Source organism: Cervus elaphus, chromosome 29 (assembly GCF_910594005.1).
Source record: "Cervus elaphus chromosome 29, mCerEla1.1, whole genome shotgun sequence".
Lineage (NCBI taxonomy): Eukaryota > Metazoa > Chordata > Mammalia > Artiodactyla > Cervidae > Cervus > Cervus elaphus.
This window is the reverse complement of record NC_057843.1, coordinates 22980395-23001609: the sequence shown is the minus strand read 5'-3', so window position 1 is coordinate 23001609 and position 21215 is coordinate 22980395. Positions and strand designations below refer to the sequence as shown.

The 21215-nt window shown below is 42.9% G+C and overlaps 1 protein-coding gene, 1 long non-coding RNA gene and 2 pseudogenes across 2 annotated transcripts; 2 read left to right on the top strand and 2 right to left on the bottom strand.

Annotated features, from left to right (window-relative positions):
- The first annotated feature begins 1982 nt into the window (after positions 1 to 1982).
- Positions 1983 to 3571, top strand: LOC122686312. The gene is made up of 2 exons (XR_006338697.1): positions 1983 to 2876; positions 3209 to 3571. It is a non-coding gene; the product is annotated as an uncharacterized LOC122686312 (long non-coding RNA).
- A 129-nt stretch (positions 3572 to 3700) lies between these two features.
- Positions 3701 to 4253, bottom strand: LOC122686308 (annotated as a pseudogene).
- A 9158-nt stretch (positions 4254 to 13411) lies between these two features.
- On the bottom strand, positions 13412 to 14200 carry LOC122685892 (annotated as a pseudogene).
- A 3983-nt stretch (positions 14201 to 18183) lies between these two features.
- Positions 18184 to 20254, top strand: LOC122686311 (interferon omega-1-like). Its single transcript, XM_043891493.1, has one exon. The coding sequence runs from the start codon at positions 19581 to 19583 to the stop codon at positions 19896 to 19898; it is 318 nt and encodes a 105-aa protein (XP_043747428.1). The 5' UTR covers positions 18184 to 19580; the 3' UTR covers positions 19899 to 20254.
- Positions 20255 to 21215: the final 961 nt, after the last annotated feature.

Genomic DNA, 21215 nt, shown 5'->3' with positions numbered 1-21215 from the left:
TGTAAGGAATATATTTTTGGTATCATTAGAAGATGAAAATCACCTAGTTATATTCAAAAGCAGGGCATAAAATTGTAGATACAATGCCACTATGTAAAAGTATATAGGAAAAAAATAAACTAAAGGAAATATACTAACATTTCAATAGGAATTATATTATATTAATCTGTGCAACTAAATAGTGATTATTTGTTCTTTCTGTGATTTTCCCATATACTACCAGAGAATGTATTCAGCACTGCTGAGAAGAAATATCATGGGAGCCATACAGGCAGTTTAAATTTTTCTAGTTGCCACATCAAAAGATTATAAAGAGACAAGTGAAGTTAATTTTAACAGTGTATTTTGTTAAACACAAAATATCCAAATGTTATGATTTCAACACACACCAATATAAAATTAATCATGAGACAGTTACATTCCTCTTTTTCATCGTTCCTTCAAAATACGGTGCATACTTTTGCAGTCATAGTATAGCTAAGATTGGGCTAGGCAAGTGCTCACTTGGCCTCTATGGTGATGGCTCATGGTGGCCAGCACAGCTCAAGATAGAGGGAGCAGCGTGCACAGAGCCGGGAGAATTGCCGAGTTTGCAGGGACCACGTAGAAGGAGCTTTCTTTGCAAACGTCAACCTGGACCAGGCCATGTTTGAGGAGAAGAACCCCCAGGCGGGGCTTCTAATGAGTTGGGGCTGATTTTACTGTTGGGGCTCGTTTCCGGTGCGACGCAGCCACACTCAGAGAAAGGGACCAGGCAGCGTTGATGGGGATTATTGGCGATGCGAGGATGGACAGCGTTATGTCCAAAGTGAAACTAGAAGGTGGGCATGGAACGATTGATGTGGGGGCGTTGCTGACAAATGAAACAAGGGAGCGGCCGGCACTGCGATCACGCTGCAATCCCGCGCGCTAGGAAACTGTTGGCTGTGGAACGATGGGAGGGTGCTGTGCACCGAGTGAACCACAGCGGCCGCGCTGACTGTTGGCTGTGCGGCGGCGCTGGGGGCGCGGGGGGGCGTTGCGCACCAGGAGCGCGGCGGCTGTGAGACTATTCACTGCGGGGACCTGCCGGGGCGTGGCTCACACGATTGCTTCCCGCGGTGGCTAGGAGAGTTTGCAGTGAGTCGCTGGGAGAGAGTCCCGCACAAATTGGAACGTAGTAGAACACAGTGGCCGCGATGAGACTGTTGGCTGTACTACCATGATGGGACGCGGGGAGCGACCGGCACTGCGATCACGCTGCAATCCCGCGCGCTAGGAGAACGATGGGAGGGCGTTTGGCACCAAAGGAAACACAGCGGCCGCGCTGACTATTGGCTGTGCGGCGACGGTGGGGGCGGGGGGGCGGTGCGCACCGGGAGCGCGGCGGCTCAGAGACTCTTCGCTGCGGGGCCCTGCGGGGAGTGGCTCAGACGATCGAATCCCGCGGTGGCTAGGAGACGGTTTGTAGTGAGTGGATGGGAGAGAGTTCCGCACAAATTGGAATCTAGTGGAACACAGTGGCCGCGATGAGACTATTGGCTTTCCCACGATCGGGGTGGGGGTGGGGAGGTGCGGGGCGGTGCGAACAGGGTGGAATCCCGCGGGGGCTCAGAGACTATTCGCTGTGTGACTGTGGGCGGGCGCTGGATCCAAACTGGAACACAGTGGCCGCGATGACGCTATCCGCTCTGGGGCGATGGGAGGGCGATACCGGGCGGTGGCGATGAGACACAGCTGATGTGACTTGACGACAGCGTTGAGGACAAAGTGAGCGCGGGGATCGGCGAGGGCACAATTGTTTATGGGCCGACGGGAGGGCGATGCGCGCACGGGAAGACCTGCGGGGCCGATGGGACAGAGTGGGTCAAAGTTACACCCGGTGGTGGGGATGAGGCCCTGGGCGTTGGGAGTATGGAAGAGCTGAAGAAAAGTGAAAGACCGCGGTGGGGATGGGATTATTTGCGATGGGACCCTGGGACAGCGTCGTGGACAACCTGAAATCCGGCGGTGGGTTGAGGCTGTTGCGAACGAGAAGGTGGAAAAGTGTTGCGGGCAAAGGGAAAGCTGGCGTCCGCGCTGGGACAATAGGAGATGGGGCCGAGGGGGCGGTGTTGCGCTGTGGATGCCGCGGTGGTTAAGACTTCGCTGTGGGGCGATGGGAGGGCGTTGTGCTCAAAGTGAAACTCTGACAGCGCTGAGACTATTGGCTGTGGGCGACGGGAGGGCGTTTCTCACACAAGGCCGTTTCTCACTGGACTTGGCTTTGAGACGTTGGGAGAGCGCTGCGAACAAAGTGGAAGATGGAAGATGGCGGCAGCGGAAAAGCTACTGGCGGTGGGACGGTGGACAGCTTCGAGGGCAGAGTTAAACCCGGCGGGGGGATGAGACCATGGGCGATCGGACGGTGGACGGTGTGGTCCGCACAGGGGACCCTGACAGCGGCGACGAGACCATTCACTGTGGCAAGATGGAAAGGCGTTGTGCCCAGTGAGACACGAGGGCAGCGATGTGACCTTCGGTTAGAGTTGATGGGACGGCATTGCGGACACAGTGAAAGCGGGTCTAGGCGATGAGACAATGGGCTTGGGGCGGTGGAACCGCGGTGTGGTCATAGTTAAAGCCGGCGATGGGCGTGAGACTGTGAGAGATGGAAGATGCGAGGGCCTTGAGGACAAAGGGGACCAGGGGGAGCCTTTTTGGACAAGGGGAGAAACAGCCAAGGCGAAGGGACCCTGGGAGTGCGTAGCAGACAGAGAACTCAGCGGCGGTCAGGGGACAAATAACCGTGGGACGGTTTGGGGCACTTCCTGGGGGTAAGAGGGGACCAGGGAACTGGCGCCGCTGGAATGCTCTAGAATTTTCAGGTGTCTTTTAAGTATTCGGTCATGAAGTGGGTGAGTAAGTATTGAATAGCTGAAAAGTAGGAATATTTTTAAAAACACATCGCTTTCTTTTTAAATTAGTTTTATATTTAATTAATATACTTATTTTAAATTGAATAGTTCACGTTTTCAACTTCATAATAAATTTATATAATGCTTTTTAAATATTAAGTGTAGAATATTGTAATATGTTTTATATTTCAAATAGCATTTTATTAAGTTTTATTTAAACTATATGTTCTTTGTACTAAAACAAGTATTTAATATAGTTTTACTTTTCTATCTTTAATGGATGTAAACTTGTTAGTATTTTCAAGATTACTTTTCACTTGTTTTTTATTGAGGGCTTACCACATCTGAGAGTTTTTAATGACCCTACAGCATGGGCTGTCTGTTACATTTAAAGAAGTGGAGGAGACAAGAGCAGGTAAACTGTATGGATACATGCAGCGTATTCCTATAACGTCGACATTCCGCATGTCTTCCTTCTGTTTTAAATTCCTCAAAGGCAAGGGCCAGAAAACTAGTATTCTGCAGGCTTGTTTTGCAGTAAATGTCTCCAGGGTGCTCTGCAATTTTTCATATGTGTTGTCACATAAATCAAGTTGACATGGAAACTGTCTCGTTGACTTTAGTTTTATAAATAATGTATTTCCCATATAAAAGTTTAAAGAAATAGATAATGCATAAATCAATTTTAAAATAGCTTACAGTCTTTACCTGTCCATTGAAATCCAGTGCATTGCATTGTCAGTTATCTCAAGAGCCTCTGCTGGCTGAAGAGTCTCATGTCAACTTCACATTGTCCACTGCCAGAGCCACAGGTGGGGAGATGTTCAGTCTGGGAGGTATCCTGTTAGGCTCTTCAGGAAAGAAAAGTTCTTGAGCATTTCTGCTCTCACAACTGTCCAGGCACAGCTGTTGTACTCCATGGACGTCAGGTACTGCACGAGGTTGTATTTCTTCAGGTGAAGAACCGTCATGTCTCCCATAGTGAAGGTTTTCTTCTGCATGATTTCCTTCTGGATTGGCTCCAGATGATCCATCTGCTCATGGAGTTCCACAAGGAGGTCCTCAACGATGGTCTCAGACCAGCCAGTGCTGGAGAAGTCTCTGGTGAGAATACCGAAGATCTGCTGGAGCATCTCATAGATGACCAATACGGCATCTTCCTTCTGGAACTGCTGTGCTTGCCTCATCTCCTCAGGGACCTGGAAGTCCACCCTGACCTCGAGGCAATGTTGAGGAGTTGAAGGTAACTGCCGCAGGAGTTTCTGACACACCGCAACGCTCCTCCTTTGTTGGAATCGAAGCAAGCTGTAGTTCATGGAGAGAGCTGTGGTGGAGAAACAGCAGGAGAACCATCTGGAGGAGGCACCGGTAGGTCATGATGAAAACAGGCACAGGGCTACCTGTGCTGCTAGTAGATGCTGAAGCTGAGTCTTCAGCCCTTTGCAGAGTGAATGTCCTTCCTCCCTGAGTGTGGGCTACTTAGACAGGATGGCCCTTCATTCTTTCTATTTGAGAGGAATCCCAACTTCCAGTCTCCCTTTTAGTTCTCTTATGTTGTTTAAATGATTAGTGACCTCTAAAACTCTTTTTCTTTTTAGCTCCTTCCTTTTAGATTTTATATTTTTTAGGGGGAAAGATATACAGTCTGGGAGAATTTCTAATATTTTTGTAGATTTTCAGTGAATTGCTAAATGCTAAAAAAGAAATGCCTAGTCAATTTGAACTGATTATTAGAGGGTTCTTTCACTGGGAAAAGGTCTTTCTTGTTCTTTTTTCATATTGTTAGATTTTGTGAAGGAGTCTTTATTTCTAAGAGTTTACAATTTTAGAAAAAAAATTACTTTTTGTATAATCTAAGTTTTTGTGAACTTTTTTTAGGCCTTAACCATAAGCAGGAAGACATTGCATTCTTTACCAACCTTAATATATTGCTTGATTTGGCAATCTCAAACTATCCAGAATATACCAAGGTAAAGACTAAGTCATATCTCTAGGCAGGCAAATGTCTGTTACACAGGCCATGCATAAAAGTTTATGATTTCTCTTGTAGGATGCCCTTGTGACCATTACTGAGGGCCAATGTATATTTATTTTGTGCATACTCCGAATAATCTAAATATCTGATTCTGCATACTAAGGTAAGGATGCAGCATCAGGAAAATGCTTTCCTCTTCAGTTTGTACCTTTAGAACTGTTTGTACATGAAATTTTCCCCATAATGAAAGAATATCTGTGAGATAGGATTCTTAGGTATTTTCATAATCTAGTTTCAAAGAATTTAAACAATGTTACTAAATTTTTACCCTTTCTTTTCTCACATTAAAATTTTTTCTATAAGGAATATATTTTTTGGCATCATGAGAAAATAAAAGGCACCTAGTTGTCTTCAAACGCAGGGCATACAATTGTAGATACAATGCAAGTATGTAAAAGTATATAGGAAAAAAAATAAACTAAAGGAAATATACTAACATTTCAGTAGGAATTATATTTAATTTGTGCAACTAAATAGTGATTATTTGTTCTTTCTGTGATTTTCCGATATGCTACCAGAGAATGCATTCAGCACTGCTCAGAAGAAATATCATGGGAGCCATACAGGCAATTTAAATTTTTCTGGTGTCCACATGAAAAGATTAAAAAGAAACAGGTGAAGTTAATTTTAAGTGTATTTTATTGAGCACAAAACATCCAAATGTTATCATTTCAACACATACCAATATAAAATTAATAATGACATGGTTACATTCCTCTTTTTCATCATTCCTTCAAAATACGGTGCATCCTTTGGCGGTCATAGTACAGCTAAGATTGGGCTAGTCAAGTGCTCACTTGGCCTCTTGTGGTTGATGTCATGGTGGGCAGCACAGCTCAAGATGGAGGGAGCAGCTTCCACAGAGCCAGGAGAATTCCTGAGTCTGCGGGGACCACGTAGAAGGAACTTCAAATTGTGGACGAGTTATGTTCCAAGAACCAAGGGGATCAATGGTGGGAAAATCAGCTCAAGATGTATTCGGGATGCTTTTGAATGCCAGAGTGTGGCTTTGTACTTAATTTGAGAAGTCTTCAGGCAGACAGGGCGCTAGGTTGTGCCCTGAACAGAAGAATGGGCCCAGATATTGTTGGGAACTGAAGCACGGAGAAGTCCTGCCCAGGTGCTCTCATGGCTGTAGAGACTGGAAGTAAAGACCAGAGTGAGGAACTGGAAGAAGGGGGTGGGTGCGGAATTGTAAACAAGAATTCCTTCTGCTTTCTTCCCTTTGTCCTCCTCCCAGTTCCTGCTATTGTCATTATGAGCTGTTTCCTAATCGGTCTCTTTCAAATGCCTTCATGGAGTTTATATTGATTTTTGTCAGTGTAATTAATTATGCTATGAAAATCCTTGTTTGTATCCTTTGGTGCACTTTTGTATAGCCTTCTGTTGGGTATATGGCCTAGGATGAAGTAACTGGGTATTAGAATGTGCATATGTTCAGATGTAGTAGCTAATGATAAACATATTTTTGATAGTTTACACCCATTTATATTCTCACTATGAAGAGTATGGGATGTCAGTTGCATTACTTTCTTTTCAACACCAGGTATGGCCAGTCTTCTTAGTTTTAGCCCTTCTAGTGAATCGTAGTGATATCTTATTTGAATTTTAATTCATATTGCCTAGTTATTAATAAGATTCAGTGCATCTTCATGTTTATTGACCATTTGGATGTTTCCTTTGTGAGGGGCCTGTCCAAATCCCTTGCTGACTGTCTCAGATGATTTTTTTTTTTAATCTAAAGATGATGTAATTGTGTGCATACAAAATACAAAAGGACGTAGAAACTATTGAAATTTTAAACTAAATTTAACAATGTCACTGAAAAAAAGATCAGTATTAAAATCAATCACATCTTTTTTTTTTTTTTTTTCCAGTGGGTTTTGTCATACATTGATATGAATCAGCCATAGATTTACACGAATTCCCCATCCCGATCCCCGCTCCCACCTCCCTCTCCACCCGATTCCCCCGGGTCCTCCCAGTGCACCAGGCTGGAGCACTTGTCTCATGCATCCCACCTGGGCTGGTGATCTGTTTCACCATAGATAGTATACATGCTGTTCTTCTGAAATATCCCACCCTCACATTCTCCCACAGAGTTCAAAAGTCTGTTCTGTATTTCTGTGTCTCTTTTTCTGTTTTGAATATAGGGTTATCGTTACCACCTTTCTAAATTCCATATATATGTGTTAGTATGCTGTAATGTTCTTTATCTTTCTGGCTTACTTCACTCTGTATAAGGGGCTCCAGCTTCATCCATCTCATTAGGACTGGTTCAAATGAATTCTTTTTAATGGCTGAGTAATATTCCATGGTGTATATGTACCACAGCTTCCTTATCCATTCATCTGCTGATGGGCATCTAGGTTGCTTCCATGTCCTGGCTATTATAAACAGTGCTGCGATGAACATTGGGGTGCACGTGTCTCTTTCAGATCTGGTTCCCTCAGTGTGTATGCCCAGAAGTGGGATTGCTGGGTCATATGGCAGTTCTATTTCCAGTTTTTTAAGAAATCTCCACACTGTTTTCCATAGCGGCTGTACTAGTTTGCATTCCCACCAACAGTGTAAGAGGGTTCCCTTTTCTCCACACCCTCTCCAGCATTTATTGCTTGTAGACTTTTGAATAGCAGCCATCCTGACTGGCGTGTAATGGTACCTCATTGTGGTTTTGATTTGCATTTCTCTAATAATGAGTGATGTTGAGCATCTTTTCATGTGTTTGTTAGCCATCTGTATGTCTTCTTTGGAGAAATGTCTGTTTAGTTCTTTGGCCCATTTTTTGATTGGGTCATTTATTTTTCTGGAATTGAGCTGCAGGAGTTGCTTGTATATTTTTGAGATTAATCCTTTGTTTCTTCATTTGCTATTATTTTCTCCCAATCTGAGGGCTGTCTTTTCACCTTACTTATAGTTTCCTTTGTAGTGCAAAAGCTTTTAAGTTTCATTAGGTCCCATTTGTTTAGTTTTGCTTTTATTTCCAATATTCTGGGAGGTGGGTCATAGAGGATCTTGCTGTGATTTATGTCGGAGAGTGTTTTGCCTATGTTCTCCTCTAGGAGTTTTATAGTTTCTGGTCTTACATTTAGATCTTTAATCCATTTTGAGTTTATTTTAGTGTACGGTGTTAGAAAGTGTTCTAGTTTCATTCTTTTACAAGTAGTTGACCAGTTATCCCAGCACCACTTGTTAAAGAGGTTGTCTTTTTTCCATGGTATATCCTTGCCTCCTTTGTCAAAGATAAGGTGTCCATAGGTTCGTGGATTTATCTCTGGGCTTTCTATTCTGTTCCATTGATCTATATTTCTGTCTTTGTGCCAGTACCATACTGTCTTGATGACTGTGGCTTTGTAGTAGAGTCTGAAGTCAGGCAGGTTGATTCCTCCAGTTCCATACTTCTTTCTCAAGATTACTTTGGCTATTCGAGGTTTTTTGTATTTCCATACAAATTGTGAAATTCTTTGGTCTAGTGCTGTGAAAAATACCGTTGGTAGCTTGATAGGGATTGCATTGAATCTATAGACTGCTTTGGGTAGAATAGCCATTTTGACAATATTGATTCTTCCAATCCATGAACACAGTATGTTTCTCCATCTGTTTGTGTCCTTTGATTTCTTTCATCAGTGTTTTATAGTTTTCTATGTATAGGTCTTTTGTTTCTTTAGGTAGATATACTCCTAAGTATTTTATTCTTTTTGTTGCAATGGTGAATGGTATTGTTTCCTTAATTTCTCTTTCTGTTTTTTCATTGTTAGTATATAGGAATGCAAGGGATTTCTGTGTGTTAATTTTATATCCTGCAACTTTACTATATTCATTGATTAGCTCTAGTAATTTTCTGGTAGAGTCTTTAGGGTTTTCTATGTAGAGGATCATGTCATCTGCAAACAGTGAGAGTTTCACTTCTTCTTTTCCTATCTGGATTCCTTTTACTTCTTTTTCTGCTCTCATAAAATCAATCACATCTTTTTACAATAGCAATAAAAATTGGAAATTGCCATTTCAAAAGGATACCACTGATAAGAAGATAAAAAGTCTACTACTGAGAAATTGTCAGAGCCTGGAGGTGCCTAAGGCAACACGGAAATTAAAGGTAATGTGCCATTCTAAATGGCATCCCTGGACAGAAAAACAATTTTGGGTAAAAACTAAGGTGATCTGGGAATTCCCTGAGTTTCACTGACTGGGACTCCATGCTTTCACTGCAGGGTCCTGCTTGGATCCCTGGTTGGGGAACTATTTAATAAGATGTCACAAGTCTCACAGCCATAAATAAATAAAAATGAAATTCCTGCAACCAGTGGGGCTGGGTGGGTGGGTACAGGAATAAGGACATCTGAATAAAGTGTAGATTTAAGTTTTTTTTAAAAAATAGCTTTGACAGGACAATTTCTCTTTACCTCTGACCTCTAAGTACAAGTCTATAATTGCACTTTTGACTCAAATTAGATGGCCAGAAAAAATAACAGTTTCTTTCTCTAACATTGAGACAGGATGTTTTAAATCTTGATCGTTAATGAGGTTAAGTAACTTCTGTCTTTGTAAGTGAGCAAGGGACATGTAAGCGTGTGATGAGGTAGTAAGTCTCAGTGAGAAGGGAAATCAGAGCGTGCAATAGGAGACTGTCAAGGCCACCTCCTCCTGAGAAACACAGTCATTTAGTGAACAAACATTTACTTAGCAAACATGTCCTCAACACATCATAAAGTAAAACAAATATTGCCATTTTCTTGGACTATTTTCAAACTATCTCTCAATAAATTTTTGGTTCTGGCTTATATATCTTGCACATTCTCTCTGAGATTCATTGCAATATATTTATGCTTTCTTATTGTTGCAAGTATGAATGAAATCTTTTCATGACATTTGCTAATTTTTAATGAACTAAGTTTTCCTTGCATTTTCATACACACATGCTTATGAGAATGACTAATTTTGGTTTTTTTCTCCGATCGCTTTGCAAACACTATATAAAAGTTTGGTTGATTTTTCAAATTTCTAGATAAACAAATACATTGCCTGCAAATTAAAAAAATAAGGTCTGATAATAGCAATGTGATGACCATATGGAGCAACTCCTGTTTGTTGTGTATATTTGTACAACTACTTTCAAAGACATTACCTAGCCAAGCTGAAAATATGCTTAACCTATGGTCTATGACCCAGTCATATATGGATGTAAGAGCTGGACCATAAAGAAGGTTGAACACTGAAGAATTGATGCTTTTGAACTGTGGTGTTGAAGAAGACTCTGGAGAGTCCCTTGAACTGCAGGGAGATCAAACCAGTCAATCCTAAAGGAAATCAACCCAGAACTTCATTAGAAGGACTGACGCTGAAACTGAAACTGCAATCCTCTCATGAGCTGACTCATTAGAAAAGACCCTGATGCTGGGAAGGACTGAAGGCAGAAGGAGAGTGGGACAACAGAGGACACGATGGTTGGATGACGTTCAATGGACATGAGTTTGAGCAAGCTCTGGGAGACGGTGAAGGACTGGGAAGTCCTGTTGCAGATCACTGGGGTCACAAAGAATCGGACATGAGTGAGCGACTGAACAACAACGTGACCCGGTAAGTCCACTCATAGCAGTTACCCTAGGAAAGAATCATGTAAATATGCATCAGTATAGAAGTAAAGAAAATTCAGATCAGCCATATTCGTAAGAGTCCCAAACTAGTTGCAGCCCAAATACCCGTTAAAATTGCATAAATACTTTATCTATCCTGATCATAGGGTTAGTAATAACAATAAAAAGTAAGAACCACAGCTAAATACACAAATATAGCAGTGATTGAAAGATACTCACCTCAGAAGAAAATGTATACTACTTATATAAATTTAAAGATAGCCCAAACTAGACTGGAGACATTTTGCTCGGCAACCTAGAGAGCTCCTGTGAAGCTTCAGGACCACGATGGGAAGTCCGTCTCCAGCTTGAGGGAAGAGCGTGTCTTCCCAGCTTCCAGCTGCGGCCTGGCTCTCGCCCTCTCGCAGGACCTGAGGCTGACTCTGCCCAGGCCGGGGTTGCCCTGTGCTCACAGCCGACAGCTGGGGGCCAGCGCCCCTCCTCAGGCCTCCCACCGGGTGTGGAGAGGGACAATGTGCAGAGAGATCTAAGTGCCCCGGGTCGCAGCCTCTTCTCTCCTCCCTTTCCTCACACTGAGGTCATCATTCACAGGCCGTGGACAATACTGATCGCCCAGTGTGTCTCCTGCTCACTTCAGATGCAGCTGGGACTAGGTAGTTAGGTCCGGGCCTTGGCTAACTCTCCTAACTCCTCTAGGACGTACCCAACCAGAGCATCCTACACTCTGCACCCCTGTGACTCTCAGAACGCTCCCATCAGAGGGTCGATGGCCCAGGAACAGGCAGGAGCAGCCCATGCCTTGTTTTCAGTGTTTGCTGCCCGGACCCGCTGCTGCTGCTAACTCAGACTGGCCCTTTCAGAACATGCCCGTCTGCATCAAGCCTGCATTTACTTTTGCCTTCTGATTCCAGGTTGTTCTCTGAGCTGGACTCTGAATTCTCAGAATCAGTATCAAGGGTGCATTGAGTCAGGCCAACCTAAGGTTGGGAAAAGTGAAAAGGACAACACATTGGCTGCAGCTGCTGAACAAGCCTCAGCAGCCCCCTGCCCCACCCAGCTGACGTGAGGGCACATCTCACTGTGTGAGTTCTGGGTGAGTTTCCTGTCTCTGAGGCAGTTTCCGAATATTCTTTAAGGTGAAACAGCCCAAGGCAAAGCTATCTACACACTTAAAGCTGACCAGTGACTTGAGTTTTGTTACATCATCAGAGATTGTGTAATGAACCCCAGAAGGCAAAAATAGCAACGAAGCTGATGCAACAAGTGAAAGGGAAACTAAATGCAAGCTGCCAAACGGGATTTCAGGATCCAGGCTGGGAATCCCCTCTGGCCCGGCCTCCTGGCTGGGTTGAGTGCACAGCGCAGAGCATCCTCCTGACTGCCTCCCAGACGCTTGTGTCCTCCTGGCTGAAACTCTGAGCTCCTAAACTCCAGGGAGAACCAAGAATCCAGTGAGGGTGGGGGTGAATCCTTGTAGGCAGCTGGGCTGTGTGCCAGGTAGGAATGTTTCCATCTAAACTCTGGGTGTTGTTGCAACAGGCTTGGCCTCGTCATCACCGTGAATGGCTATTTCTCCTCTTGCTGTGCAGTGGGTGAGCTGCAGGAATCTGTCTCTGAATAGCTCTCTGGGAACTGCCTCATCTTCCTGACCACAGACCCAGAACATCAGGAAATAATCTTCTAACCAGATTCAAATAGAAGAGTTAACATAAGGAGCACTTGGGAAGTGTCTAGTACCATTCTGAGCATGTGCTACAAATTAAAGCAATAGTCTTACCATACTTTCAAGATAAGATTTTATGATTATCTTAGTTTTGCAGTTAAGACATAATGCAGCAGTTTATAACTAGGCAATCTATTTTTATGTACTAATGAAGAAAAATCTTGAAGATCTATTTGCAAGTAAATATAAATAAATGAAAAACTGGAGTATATGAGAAATTTATATTTATGTGATATACGTTAGTATGTCCATATGTGTAGGTTTATCAACTACATATTAAAATGTCTAGAAGGACACCCATTAAATTGTTAACAGTATAAGATTAGGGTGCATCCTCCTAGATGTCAAGGGTGGGCATTCCTTTGTGTGAATTATTTAAAAGTTTAGCAATGATGTGTGTGTTTAATATATATAAATAAGCATAAGAAACCCTCTTTACTTCTTTTGAGTCACATTTATCATTGCAGCTGCTGGTTCTCACATCTCTTAGCTGTCTCTGCAATCCGCAGCCTGCCTTGTTCTTCTTGCCTCCGTTGGAACAGTTTTTAGGAAGACTCTTTTCTCGGGAGTGGCCAAGTGTAGAAAACTTGCTCTCCCTTCCTCATCCTACTCCAGGATCCTAGATTCCACATATGCAGATTGACCTCCCATGATGTATGTGGTTCCCCACTAATCCTTGAAGGCACCCCAGTTCCTATAGGCCCCAAACAGGCAACTGTGTCCATGTCCTGAGCTTTTCTTCACTTAACTCCCTCCATCCTCTAATCAATGTTTCAAGAATCACATCCAGTCTCTCCTCAAATTGTCCCTTGTTCCTTCTATGGCCCAGGGTGGGTAACCCTGTTCCGTCTTATTCAGGTGACTTCAGCGTAGGTTTATCTTGCAGGATCAGTCTTTGGGTTAGATTTTATTCAAAGATGTGTGCAAGTCAGTCTGCCTTTTTAAAATTACTTTTATTTCCACTACTTAAAAACAAATAATAGTCTTCTACAAAGTATAATACAAAAGAACTACCTTATGAACGATAAAGATTGAAATGCTATGACCAGCCGAAATATTTCAAATAATTTAAATAAATAAATAAATATTACAACTTTTTAAGATATGGAAAATGGATTCTAAACACTGTTTTAAACAGTTATTATAACATAACATTTAATATACATTTAAATAAATCCATATGTTAGCCATCACATATTTTTCATCTGACACAAAAATAGTTAAAGGTTGCACTTTGAGTCTTAGAAAATAGCCGTTTAGTTGACCAGATGAACAGTTTTCAGATTCAACATCTTTATTTCCTGAGTTTTCCAATGAGCTTGTTGACCAAGACCAAGCATCTTCTGATTTCTAGGCTGACAAACTCCCAGGCAAGGAGGCTGTATTCTTTCTCTTTGAGATGCAGTGATTCACCGGAAGTTACTCTTCACAGCTAATCTGGAGTTCTCACTCCCTAGAGGTGAGTGTTCCGTCGTCCTTCCCTCCCTGAGAGACACGTCCACCTCCTCCAGCTGCTGATCAAGTCCCGCGAGGAATCTGTCCAGGAGGCTCTCGTCCCGACCTGCAGAGGAGCCCGAGGTGCTGAAGAGCTGGAAGGTCAGCTGGAGCAACCCGTGCACAGCAGCTGTGGCTTCTGTCTCCTCAGCCTGGCCCGTCCTCCAGGGTCTGAGGAGATCTGGTCAGTCCTGTCCCTCAGACAGGACACGATGGACACTCTCTCCATCTGACTCCAACATGTGAAGCTTTCCAGATTGCCATGACTTGCACGCAGCTCGCAGCCCAGAGAGCACGCGGGGCTAGAGCAGAGCATCCCCAGGGCCAGCAGCACAGAGACATGGGGAGGGCCATGGGGACGCTGGGGGCTCTGCAGGGCTGCCTGGAGGGAGGTGTAGGCACGTTCTGAGGACTTGGGGTGATGGGTGGCTCTTAAAGAGTGAGCAGAGAAGCTTTCCTTTTCTGGGCTTTTCCACATTTCCCCCTTTCCTTTCTTTTTCTAACCTTTGTAATGAAATGAATTATAAGTGCTCATTTTTGCCATGATTGCCTGGAGTGGGCACATCATGCGTGCTGCTATGGTTGATATCTACACAGCTGTATAGCCTGCTTCTCATGCCTCCTTAGTTATTCCTAGGAGAAGAGTCTGGTGAAATTCAGAGAAGGCAGAAATATTCATATAATATTTATATGGTGGCTTTTCTAAGTCACTAAGAGATATTCAGCATAAAAAGAGCTTATAAAAGAAGCTTTTGATTTTTCTCAGTTTTTCCTTATTTACCCTTTTCTCCCTTCTTAAAAAAAAAATTCAGTTGTGTATGTACCTTTATGATATCACCTGAATAGGCCTTAATCTCACTGGAGACATTATAGGGAACAATATCACTGATATTACTTGTTAAAAATGAATTATGTTGCAACTATAATCCACAAGGCAATTTTTTAGGTGCCAGTTGTCCTAAAAAATTCAATTTTGCCTTTGTTTATTTCTCTTTCTCCTCTACCACTACAATATTTCACAGGAAACTTTGCCTCAGTCATTGTGTGATAGTCCAGATAATCTCATCCCCTTAAATATTTCACTGGGAAGTGATAACCTACCATACACTCAGGGATACTGAGGTTGCAATTACATTCAACCCTTGTAATGACCTGTCTTTACCAATTCTGTAAGGTACAGATAATTTTTAATAATGTTAATGACAGAAAATTTTACATGCATCCTCTCAGCAAAGTGTTTTTAGTAAACATTACATTAATTTTCTCAACTTCCCTATGAGATCATTACTATAGTTACTGACATGTTTGCAAATAAGGAAACTGAAAACTCAGATTACTTAACTTGCTAACAGTCAGGATTAACTGCACAAGTGGTACTTGACCACTGTACTTTTCAGCCTCCATGTTATTCCTCATTAACCTTAAGCAGTCTCCTTTAGCTACCCTGTGTATCTTGTAATTAAGGAATCCATCTAATTATGTAACATTTGACTGCCCTGATTGATTGTAAGCTCCCTAAACGCAGTAACGGTACATGTGGAGTATCCAGGAAGGTGCCTGTCCTTCGACTCTTTGCGACCCCATGGACTATAGCCTACAAGGCTCCTCTGTCCATGGAACTGGAAGTTAGCAAGTGCAATGGGAACTGTGTCCTCTTCAATTGTAGTGTAATGATTGTAATGTTCCTGGAATGAACAAACGACACTTTTGTGACAAAGAAGAATAGGAACTGGAGAGGAAGAGCTTACTAAATTCCTCTAAGATAGGAAGCACTTTGTCAGAGCAGACAGCTCGGTCCAGTGCTTGAGACAGTGGACACGGGGGGAAAATTGCCTAGGTTGATGTCCCAGCTCCATCCTGCACTGGCTATGTGACCTTCAGCACCCTGGTTTTCCTCTTGTGTGGAAATGATAATCATATTTGTTTCCCTGGATTGTTGTGAAGCTTGAATGATGTAGCGTGCTTCTGACCATGCCTGGACAAAGTATATAAGCATTCAGTATCTGTTAGCCGTTCCCATGAGGGGGAAAATTCCCATGTTCAGCTATGGAAACTGGATCGAATTTCCCTGAGATGACCTGCTTCCCTTCCTTTAATTCTCAGCTCACTGGTCAACATTATTACATCTAATCTCATCTCTTATGTGAACATGATGTCCTGTCCAAATCACTTCTACCTAGTAGCTTCCAGGTACCAGCTGACCTCTCACATATGAATAAAATGATTGTCCAATCTGTAACTCAGTCTCTTTCATGGTGGGTTAATAGGTCTATATCCTCAGAATCAGATAACATCCATGAAGAGTGAGAAATGTAAACAGAAATTAAAATAAATAAATAGATACTGGGATTTAGCAAAGCTGATAACTAGCCTCTTAGGTAACAGTCTGCCTAAGAGCTTGCTACTCTCCTCTGGCTCTGTCTGCGGCTAAGCAGTCTCACATGGGGTGGTCTGAAATCTGTCACTCTGTAGAACTCTTCATCCCCATTTTTGTAGTTAGGGGACATTTTGTCATTTAAACAGAGAAGATGTCACTATAGTTGTTTTCAATTACATTGTTTACTTTCCTTTTACCTTTGTGCATTACTTTTTCATTCACTGCTTACTTTTACTTTCTAAGAATGTTCAATGAGAGTGGAAAGTTTTGATATCTTGAAAAATCACAGAAGAAATACATTTCTTCTTCTTTTCACTTACATTTTCTCTTTCTTTATTTTTGCAACAAACCTCAAAATTGAAATATAAAAAACTGCAGAAGCATTAGGACAGCTTTTACAAAGTGAAATACAAATGACAAAGAAGAAGTAACAATATGAATATTACATAAAAGTGGCAAAGAAAAGTGGGTTGCTTAGACATAGCAAGGACAATTACCTGGACTAATACAGAGAGGCTGCCTGATAGGGCCGACATGGGGTCTCATTGATGAGATGGCTCATTATGTCAACCTTGCAAACAGAGAATAAAATCACAGTGATCTGTGAGACTGACCAAATTGCCCAAATGGCATTCTTTTTTCTCACTGGTGCCTATCTCCTCAAAGCTACAAGACCACCAGATTCTAGACCTCCAGCTACATGACCACAGGACTCAACTACAGGTGAAAAATTAACCATCCCTTCAGAAAATTTTTCATTGCTGGGGTATAAGTAGGATACTGCCAGAAAGGGAGGAAGCTGGTTCTCCAAAAGGGCCAGTCACCCTCTCCTTTCCCTCTAGTAAATTTCCCTTTTCCTGCCTGACTGCCTAACTCTCTCTCTCTATCTCTGACTAGACTTACACTGCCGAAAAGCAGCAAAGACACACTCTAAACACCTGAGCACTTGGAGGGAGCGGTGGTTACACTTTATTTTCTTGAAAGTGAATTTTGGAGGATTGATCATCTGAAAGAGGACAGTGAAAACGTTGGCATAAAACTCAACATTCAGAAAACTAAGACCATGGCATTTGGTCCCATCACTTCATGGCAAATAGATGGAGAAACAGTGACAGACTTTATTTTGGGGGGCTCCAAAATCAGTGCAGATGTGGACTGCAGCCATGAAATTAAAAGACACTTGCTCCTTGGAAGGAGAGTTATGACCAACCTAGACAGCATATTAAAAGAAAAGACATTAATTTGCCAACAAAGGTCTGTCTAGTCAAAGCAATGGTTTCTCTAGTAGTCATGTGTGATGCGAGAGTTGGACTATAAAGAAAGCTGAGTGCCAAAAAATTGATGCTTTTGAACTGTGGGATTGGAGAAGCCTCTTAGAGTCCCTTGGACAGCAAGGATATCCAACCAGTCCTTCCTAAAGGAAATCAGTCCTGATTATTCATTGAAAGGACTGATGCCTAAGCTGAAACTCCAATACTTTGGCCACCTGATGCAAAGAACTGACTCATTGGAAAAGACCCTGATGCTGGGAAAGATTGAAAGTGGGAGGAGAAGGGGGTGACAGAGGATGAGATGGCTGGATGGCATCCCTGACTCAATGGACATGAGTCTGAATAAACTCCGGGAGTTGGTGATGGACAGGGAGGCCTGGGGTGCTGCAGTCCATGGGGTTGCAAAGAGTCGGACATGACTGAGCAACTGAACTGAAGTGAAATGAATCACCTGGTATAGTCTGAGCTTGTAACCGGGAAGGGTTAACTTTGAATTTACACTGGATCTGCTTCTATGACTTTAACTCTTTGTGTTATTGGAGAAGACTTTTGAGAGTCCCTTGGACTGCAAGGAGATCCAACCAATCCATCTAAAAGGAGATCAGTCCTAAGTGTTCATTGGATGGACTGATGTTGAAGCTGAAACTCCAATACTTTGGCCACCTGATGCGAAGAGCCTTCTCCTTTGAAAAGACCCCGATGCTGGGAAAGATTGAGGGTAGGAGGAGAAGGGGACGACAGAGGATGAGATGGTTGGAAGGCATCACTGACTCAAATGACATGAGTTTGGGCAGACTCCAGGAGTTGGTGATGGACAGGGAGGCCTGGCGTGCTACAGTCCATGGGGTCGCAGAGTCGGACATGACTGAGTGACTGAACTGAACCGAACTGAACTGAAACAGCCATAGTGGCCTGCCTCAGGGAGATCACCCGACACCGCTCACCTGTGATGGACTGTGACTCTGGGTGTGGCAAGGGCACAGGCGCCCTACTTGGCTACTTACCAGGCGGCCCAGAAATTCACATTTGGGAAGGGCAGAATCACAGATAGGCGTGACATCTTTGTTTGCTGACATGACATGAGATATTCCATTTCACACACCCATGAAATGATTGTAAGGAAGTTCAATTAACATATGCCCCTACCTGAGGCTTACTAAACATTCTGGGAGATATTTACAGGAATTAAAAGGTCCTTTTCTTTGTTTCTTCACCTCCCCCCAATCTCTCATTCATAAAAGAATCTGACATTCAGGTCCGGACAAAATGGTTATTTTGAGGCATTAGCCTTCCATCTTCTCAGTCAGCCAGACCGGAATAAAGTCCCGTCCAGATCCCCACACCTCGTCTTGGATTCATTGATTTACGTTGCAGCAAGCAGAACAACTTGGACTCTGTAACAAACTCAGCAAATTTTTGGTACTTAATGTTTAGTAATTTTATCAATTATGGAGAGTAAATAAAACCAACTTTGACAAATTAAAAGTTCTGCCGCACAGAATAAGGTAGGTCCACACATGTAAAGCTCAGGTATTTTTCGCATCTGATGGGCTCTTTCAAGAGGAATATGAAGAGGCAGGCAAAAGAAAATTTAAAAAGGAAATCTAAAAAAGTTTCCTTAAAAGTTGATCTTAGCATCAGGAAGAAAGGTCCAATATCTATTAATATATCATTAGTTCAAAGTTACTGAGATGATAAGCATTCCGTTGAATTAGAACATCTACTTTTTTAATGAATACATTTTCCTTTAACTGTAAGGATACAGAAGAGTGGAAACTCATGACAGCTTTCCAGGCTCTTGAAGTGACAGGGAAGCCCCAAATCAGGTAGTACACAGATCTGGGAAAATTTAGGATATGAAAATTTGGGGATTTAATATATAAGAGGCGATCCTTCAATGAAATGGAGGTGAAACCAAGTTTGCAGTCGCTCATCTCAACTGGAACGCTTCCTTGTGGAACTGACCAATGGTTCTTCATCTCCTCAATGATGACACTGACGATACTCATCTCTAACCACATCTCCGCCTCTGAGTCCATGACCTGCCTCAGAGCCTTACTTAGAAAAGCAGGAGACCTTCAACATGTAGATCAAATAAGGGCAATCTCTCTCTTTCCTGCCTGGGGTACAGGATAGACTTCAGCTTCCCTCAGGAGCAGGAGAGTGGTGGCCAGCTCCAGGAGGCCCAGGCCTTCTCTGTGCTCCACGAGATGCTCCAGCAGAGTTTCAACCTCTTCCACACAGAGCGCTCCTCTGCTGCCTGGGACACCACCCTCCTGGAGCAGCTCCTCACTGGACTCCTTCAGCAGCTGGATGACCTGGGCGCCTGCCTGGGGCAGGTGATGGGAGAGGAAGACTCTGCTCTGGGAAGGACGGGCCCCACACTGGCCGTGAAGAGGTACTTCCAGGGCATCCATGTCTACCTGCAAGAGAAGGAATACAGCGACTCCACCTGGGAAATCGTCAGAGTGGAAATCACGAGCCAATTTCTCTGTGTTAACAAGTTCCTAAGAAAACTCAGGAAGTAAGAAGGAAGCTGATTCTCAGTGACTCGTGTTCTCGCTCAGATTCTTCATTGTTCAGTCATTTCCAGAACTGTGATTTCTGCCTTTGCTATGAATTAGTTTGAGTGACATTTGGTATCAGCACTAATATTGGGAATATTGATATCCAATTGCTTTTAGAATTAGAGGAACTATATCTGATACCCTGTGGCTGAATCTTATGCAATAACATGTTTTTGTGTGAATGTAATTCATTTATTTATAGTAATTAATTTTTATGGTACTTGTAGTTATATGTTCTATTTATAATGTAAGAATATATAATTTTCTTTAATAAAAATCTACCTTTTTTGACTCATGAAATTTATTTGAAGACATGTTTCTTCCTGTTTCTTTTGAAACCTTTCCCAAAGTCCTAATGATGCAAAATATGTGGAGAAGAACGTTGTGCAGTTAATTCCTTACTTGTTGGCCTTGTGGAGAGAGTCTTGAGTATGAGAGGCAGAGGCCCTGACCTTACAGAGCTACACTGGAGTCAGAACATTGCCATGAAAGATGTTGTTATAAGATAAATAGGTATTTACATTTGGGCCTTGGGCTCCACAGGAGAAGTAAAAGGGGCTGATGGCAATGACTTTCCTGGGATGCTCATTCAGACCACCTTCAGTCTCCCCAGGGAAGTAATCTGAAGTATGAGACTTGAAGAGTGAGTAGCAATCTGTTAAGTATCTCATGAAGAGCAAACTTTCCCAGAAAAAAAAAAAAAACATAACTTAAAAGTACAAAACAAAGCAGAGTGTACAGAGGGTCCCTGCAGCAGGAATGGCTCTGGGACTTTTAAAGAAGTGAACAAGACCAGAGTCGGTAGACTGTACTGATGCAGGGAGAGTATGGCCGGGAATGACCCTGGAGGTACGGAAAAGGGCCCAGTGACAGACTTTTGAATGATGTTAGATTTTATCTTAAGAACCAGGGAAATTACTGAAGGTTTTAAAGCTGCAGAGCAACTCTGACCAGAGCAGGTGCAGGGAAATTCATGAAACCAGCAGTTCTCAAAGTGCAGCCTGTGGGCCCCTGCAGATCCCCGGGACACTCTACAGGGATTCGTGAGGTAAAATGGTTACTGTAATGATAGCCAGACCTTCTTTGTCATTTTCACCGCATTAACAACTACTGGTGGTGCAAATACAATGCTGGGTATGAGTGCTGGTGCCTTAGTGTTGATCAAAGCACTGGCACCTCAGTGTCATGTTTTTATGACACTGTTTAATTGCCATGTTTTTATGTATAATTTGCTTGAAGTTTGAAAACACTACCGTTTCACTTAAGAAGATCCTTAGT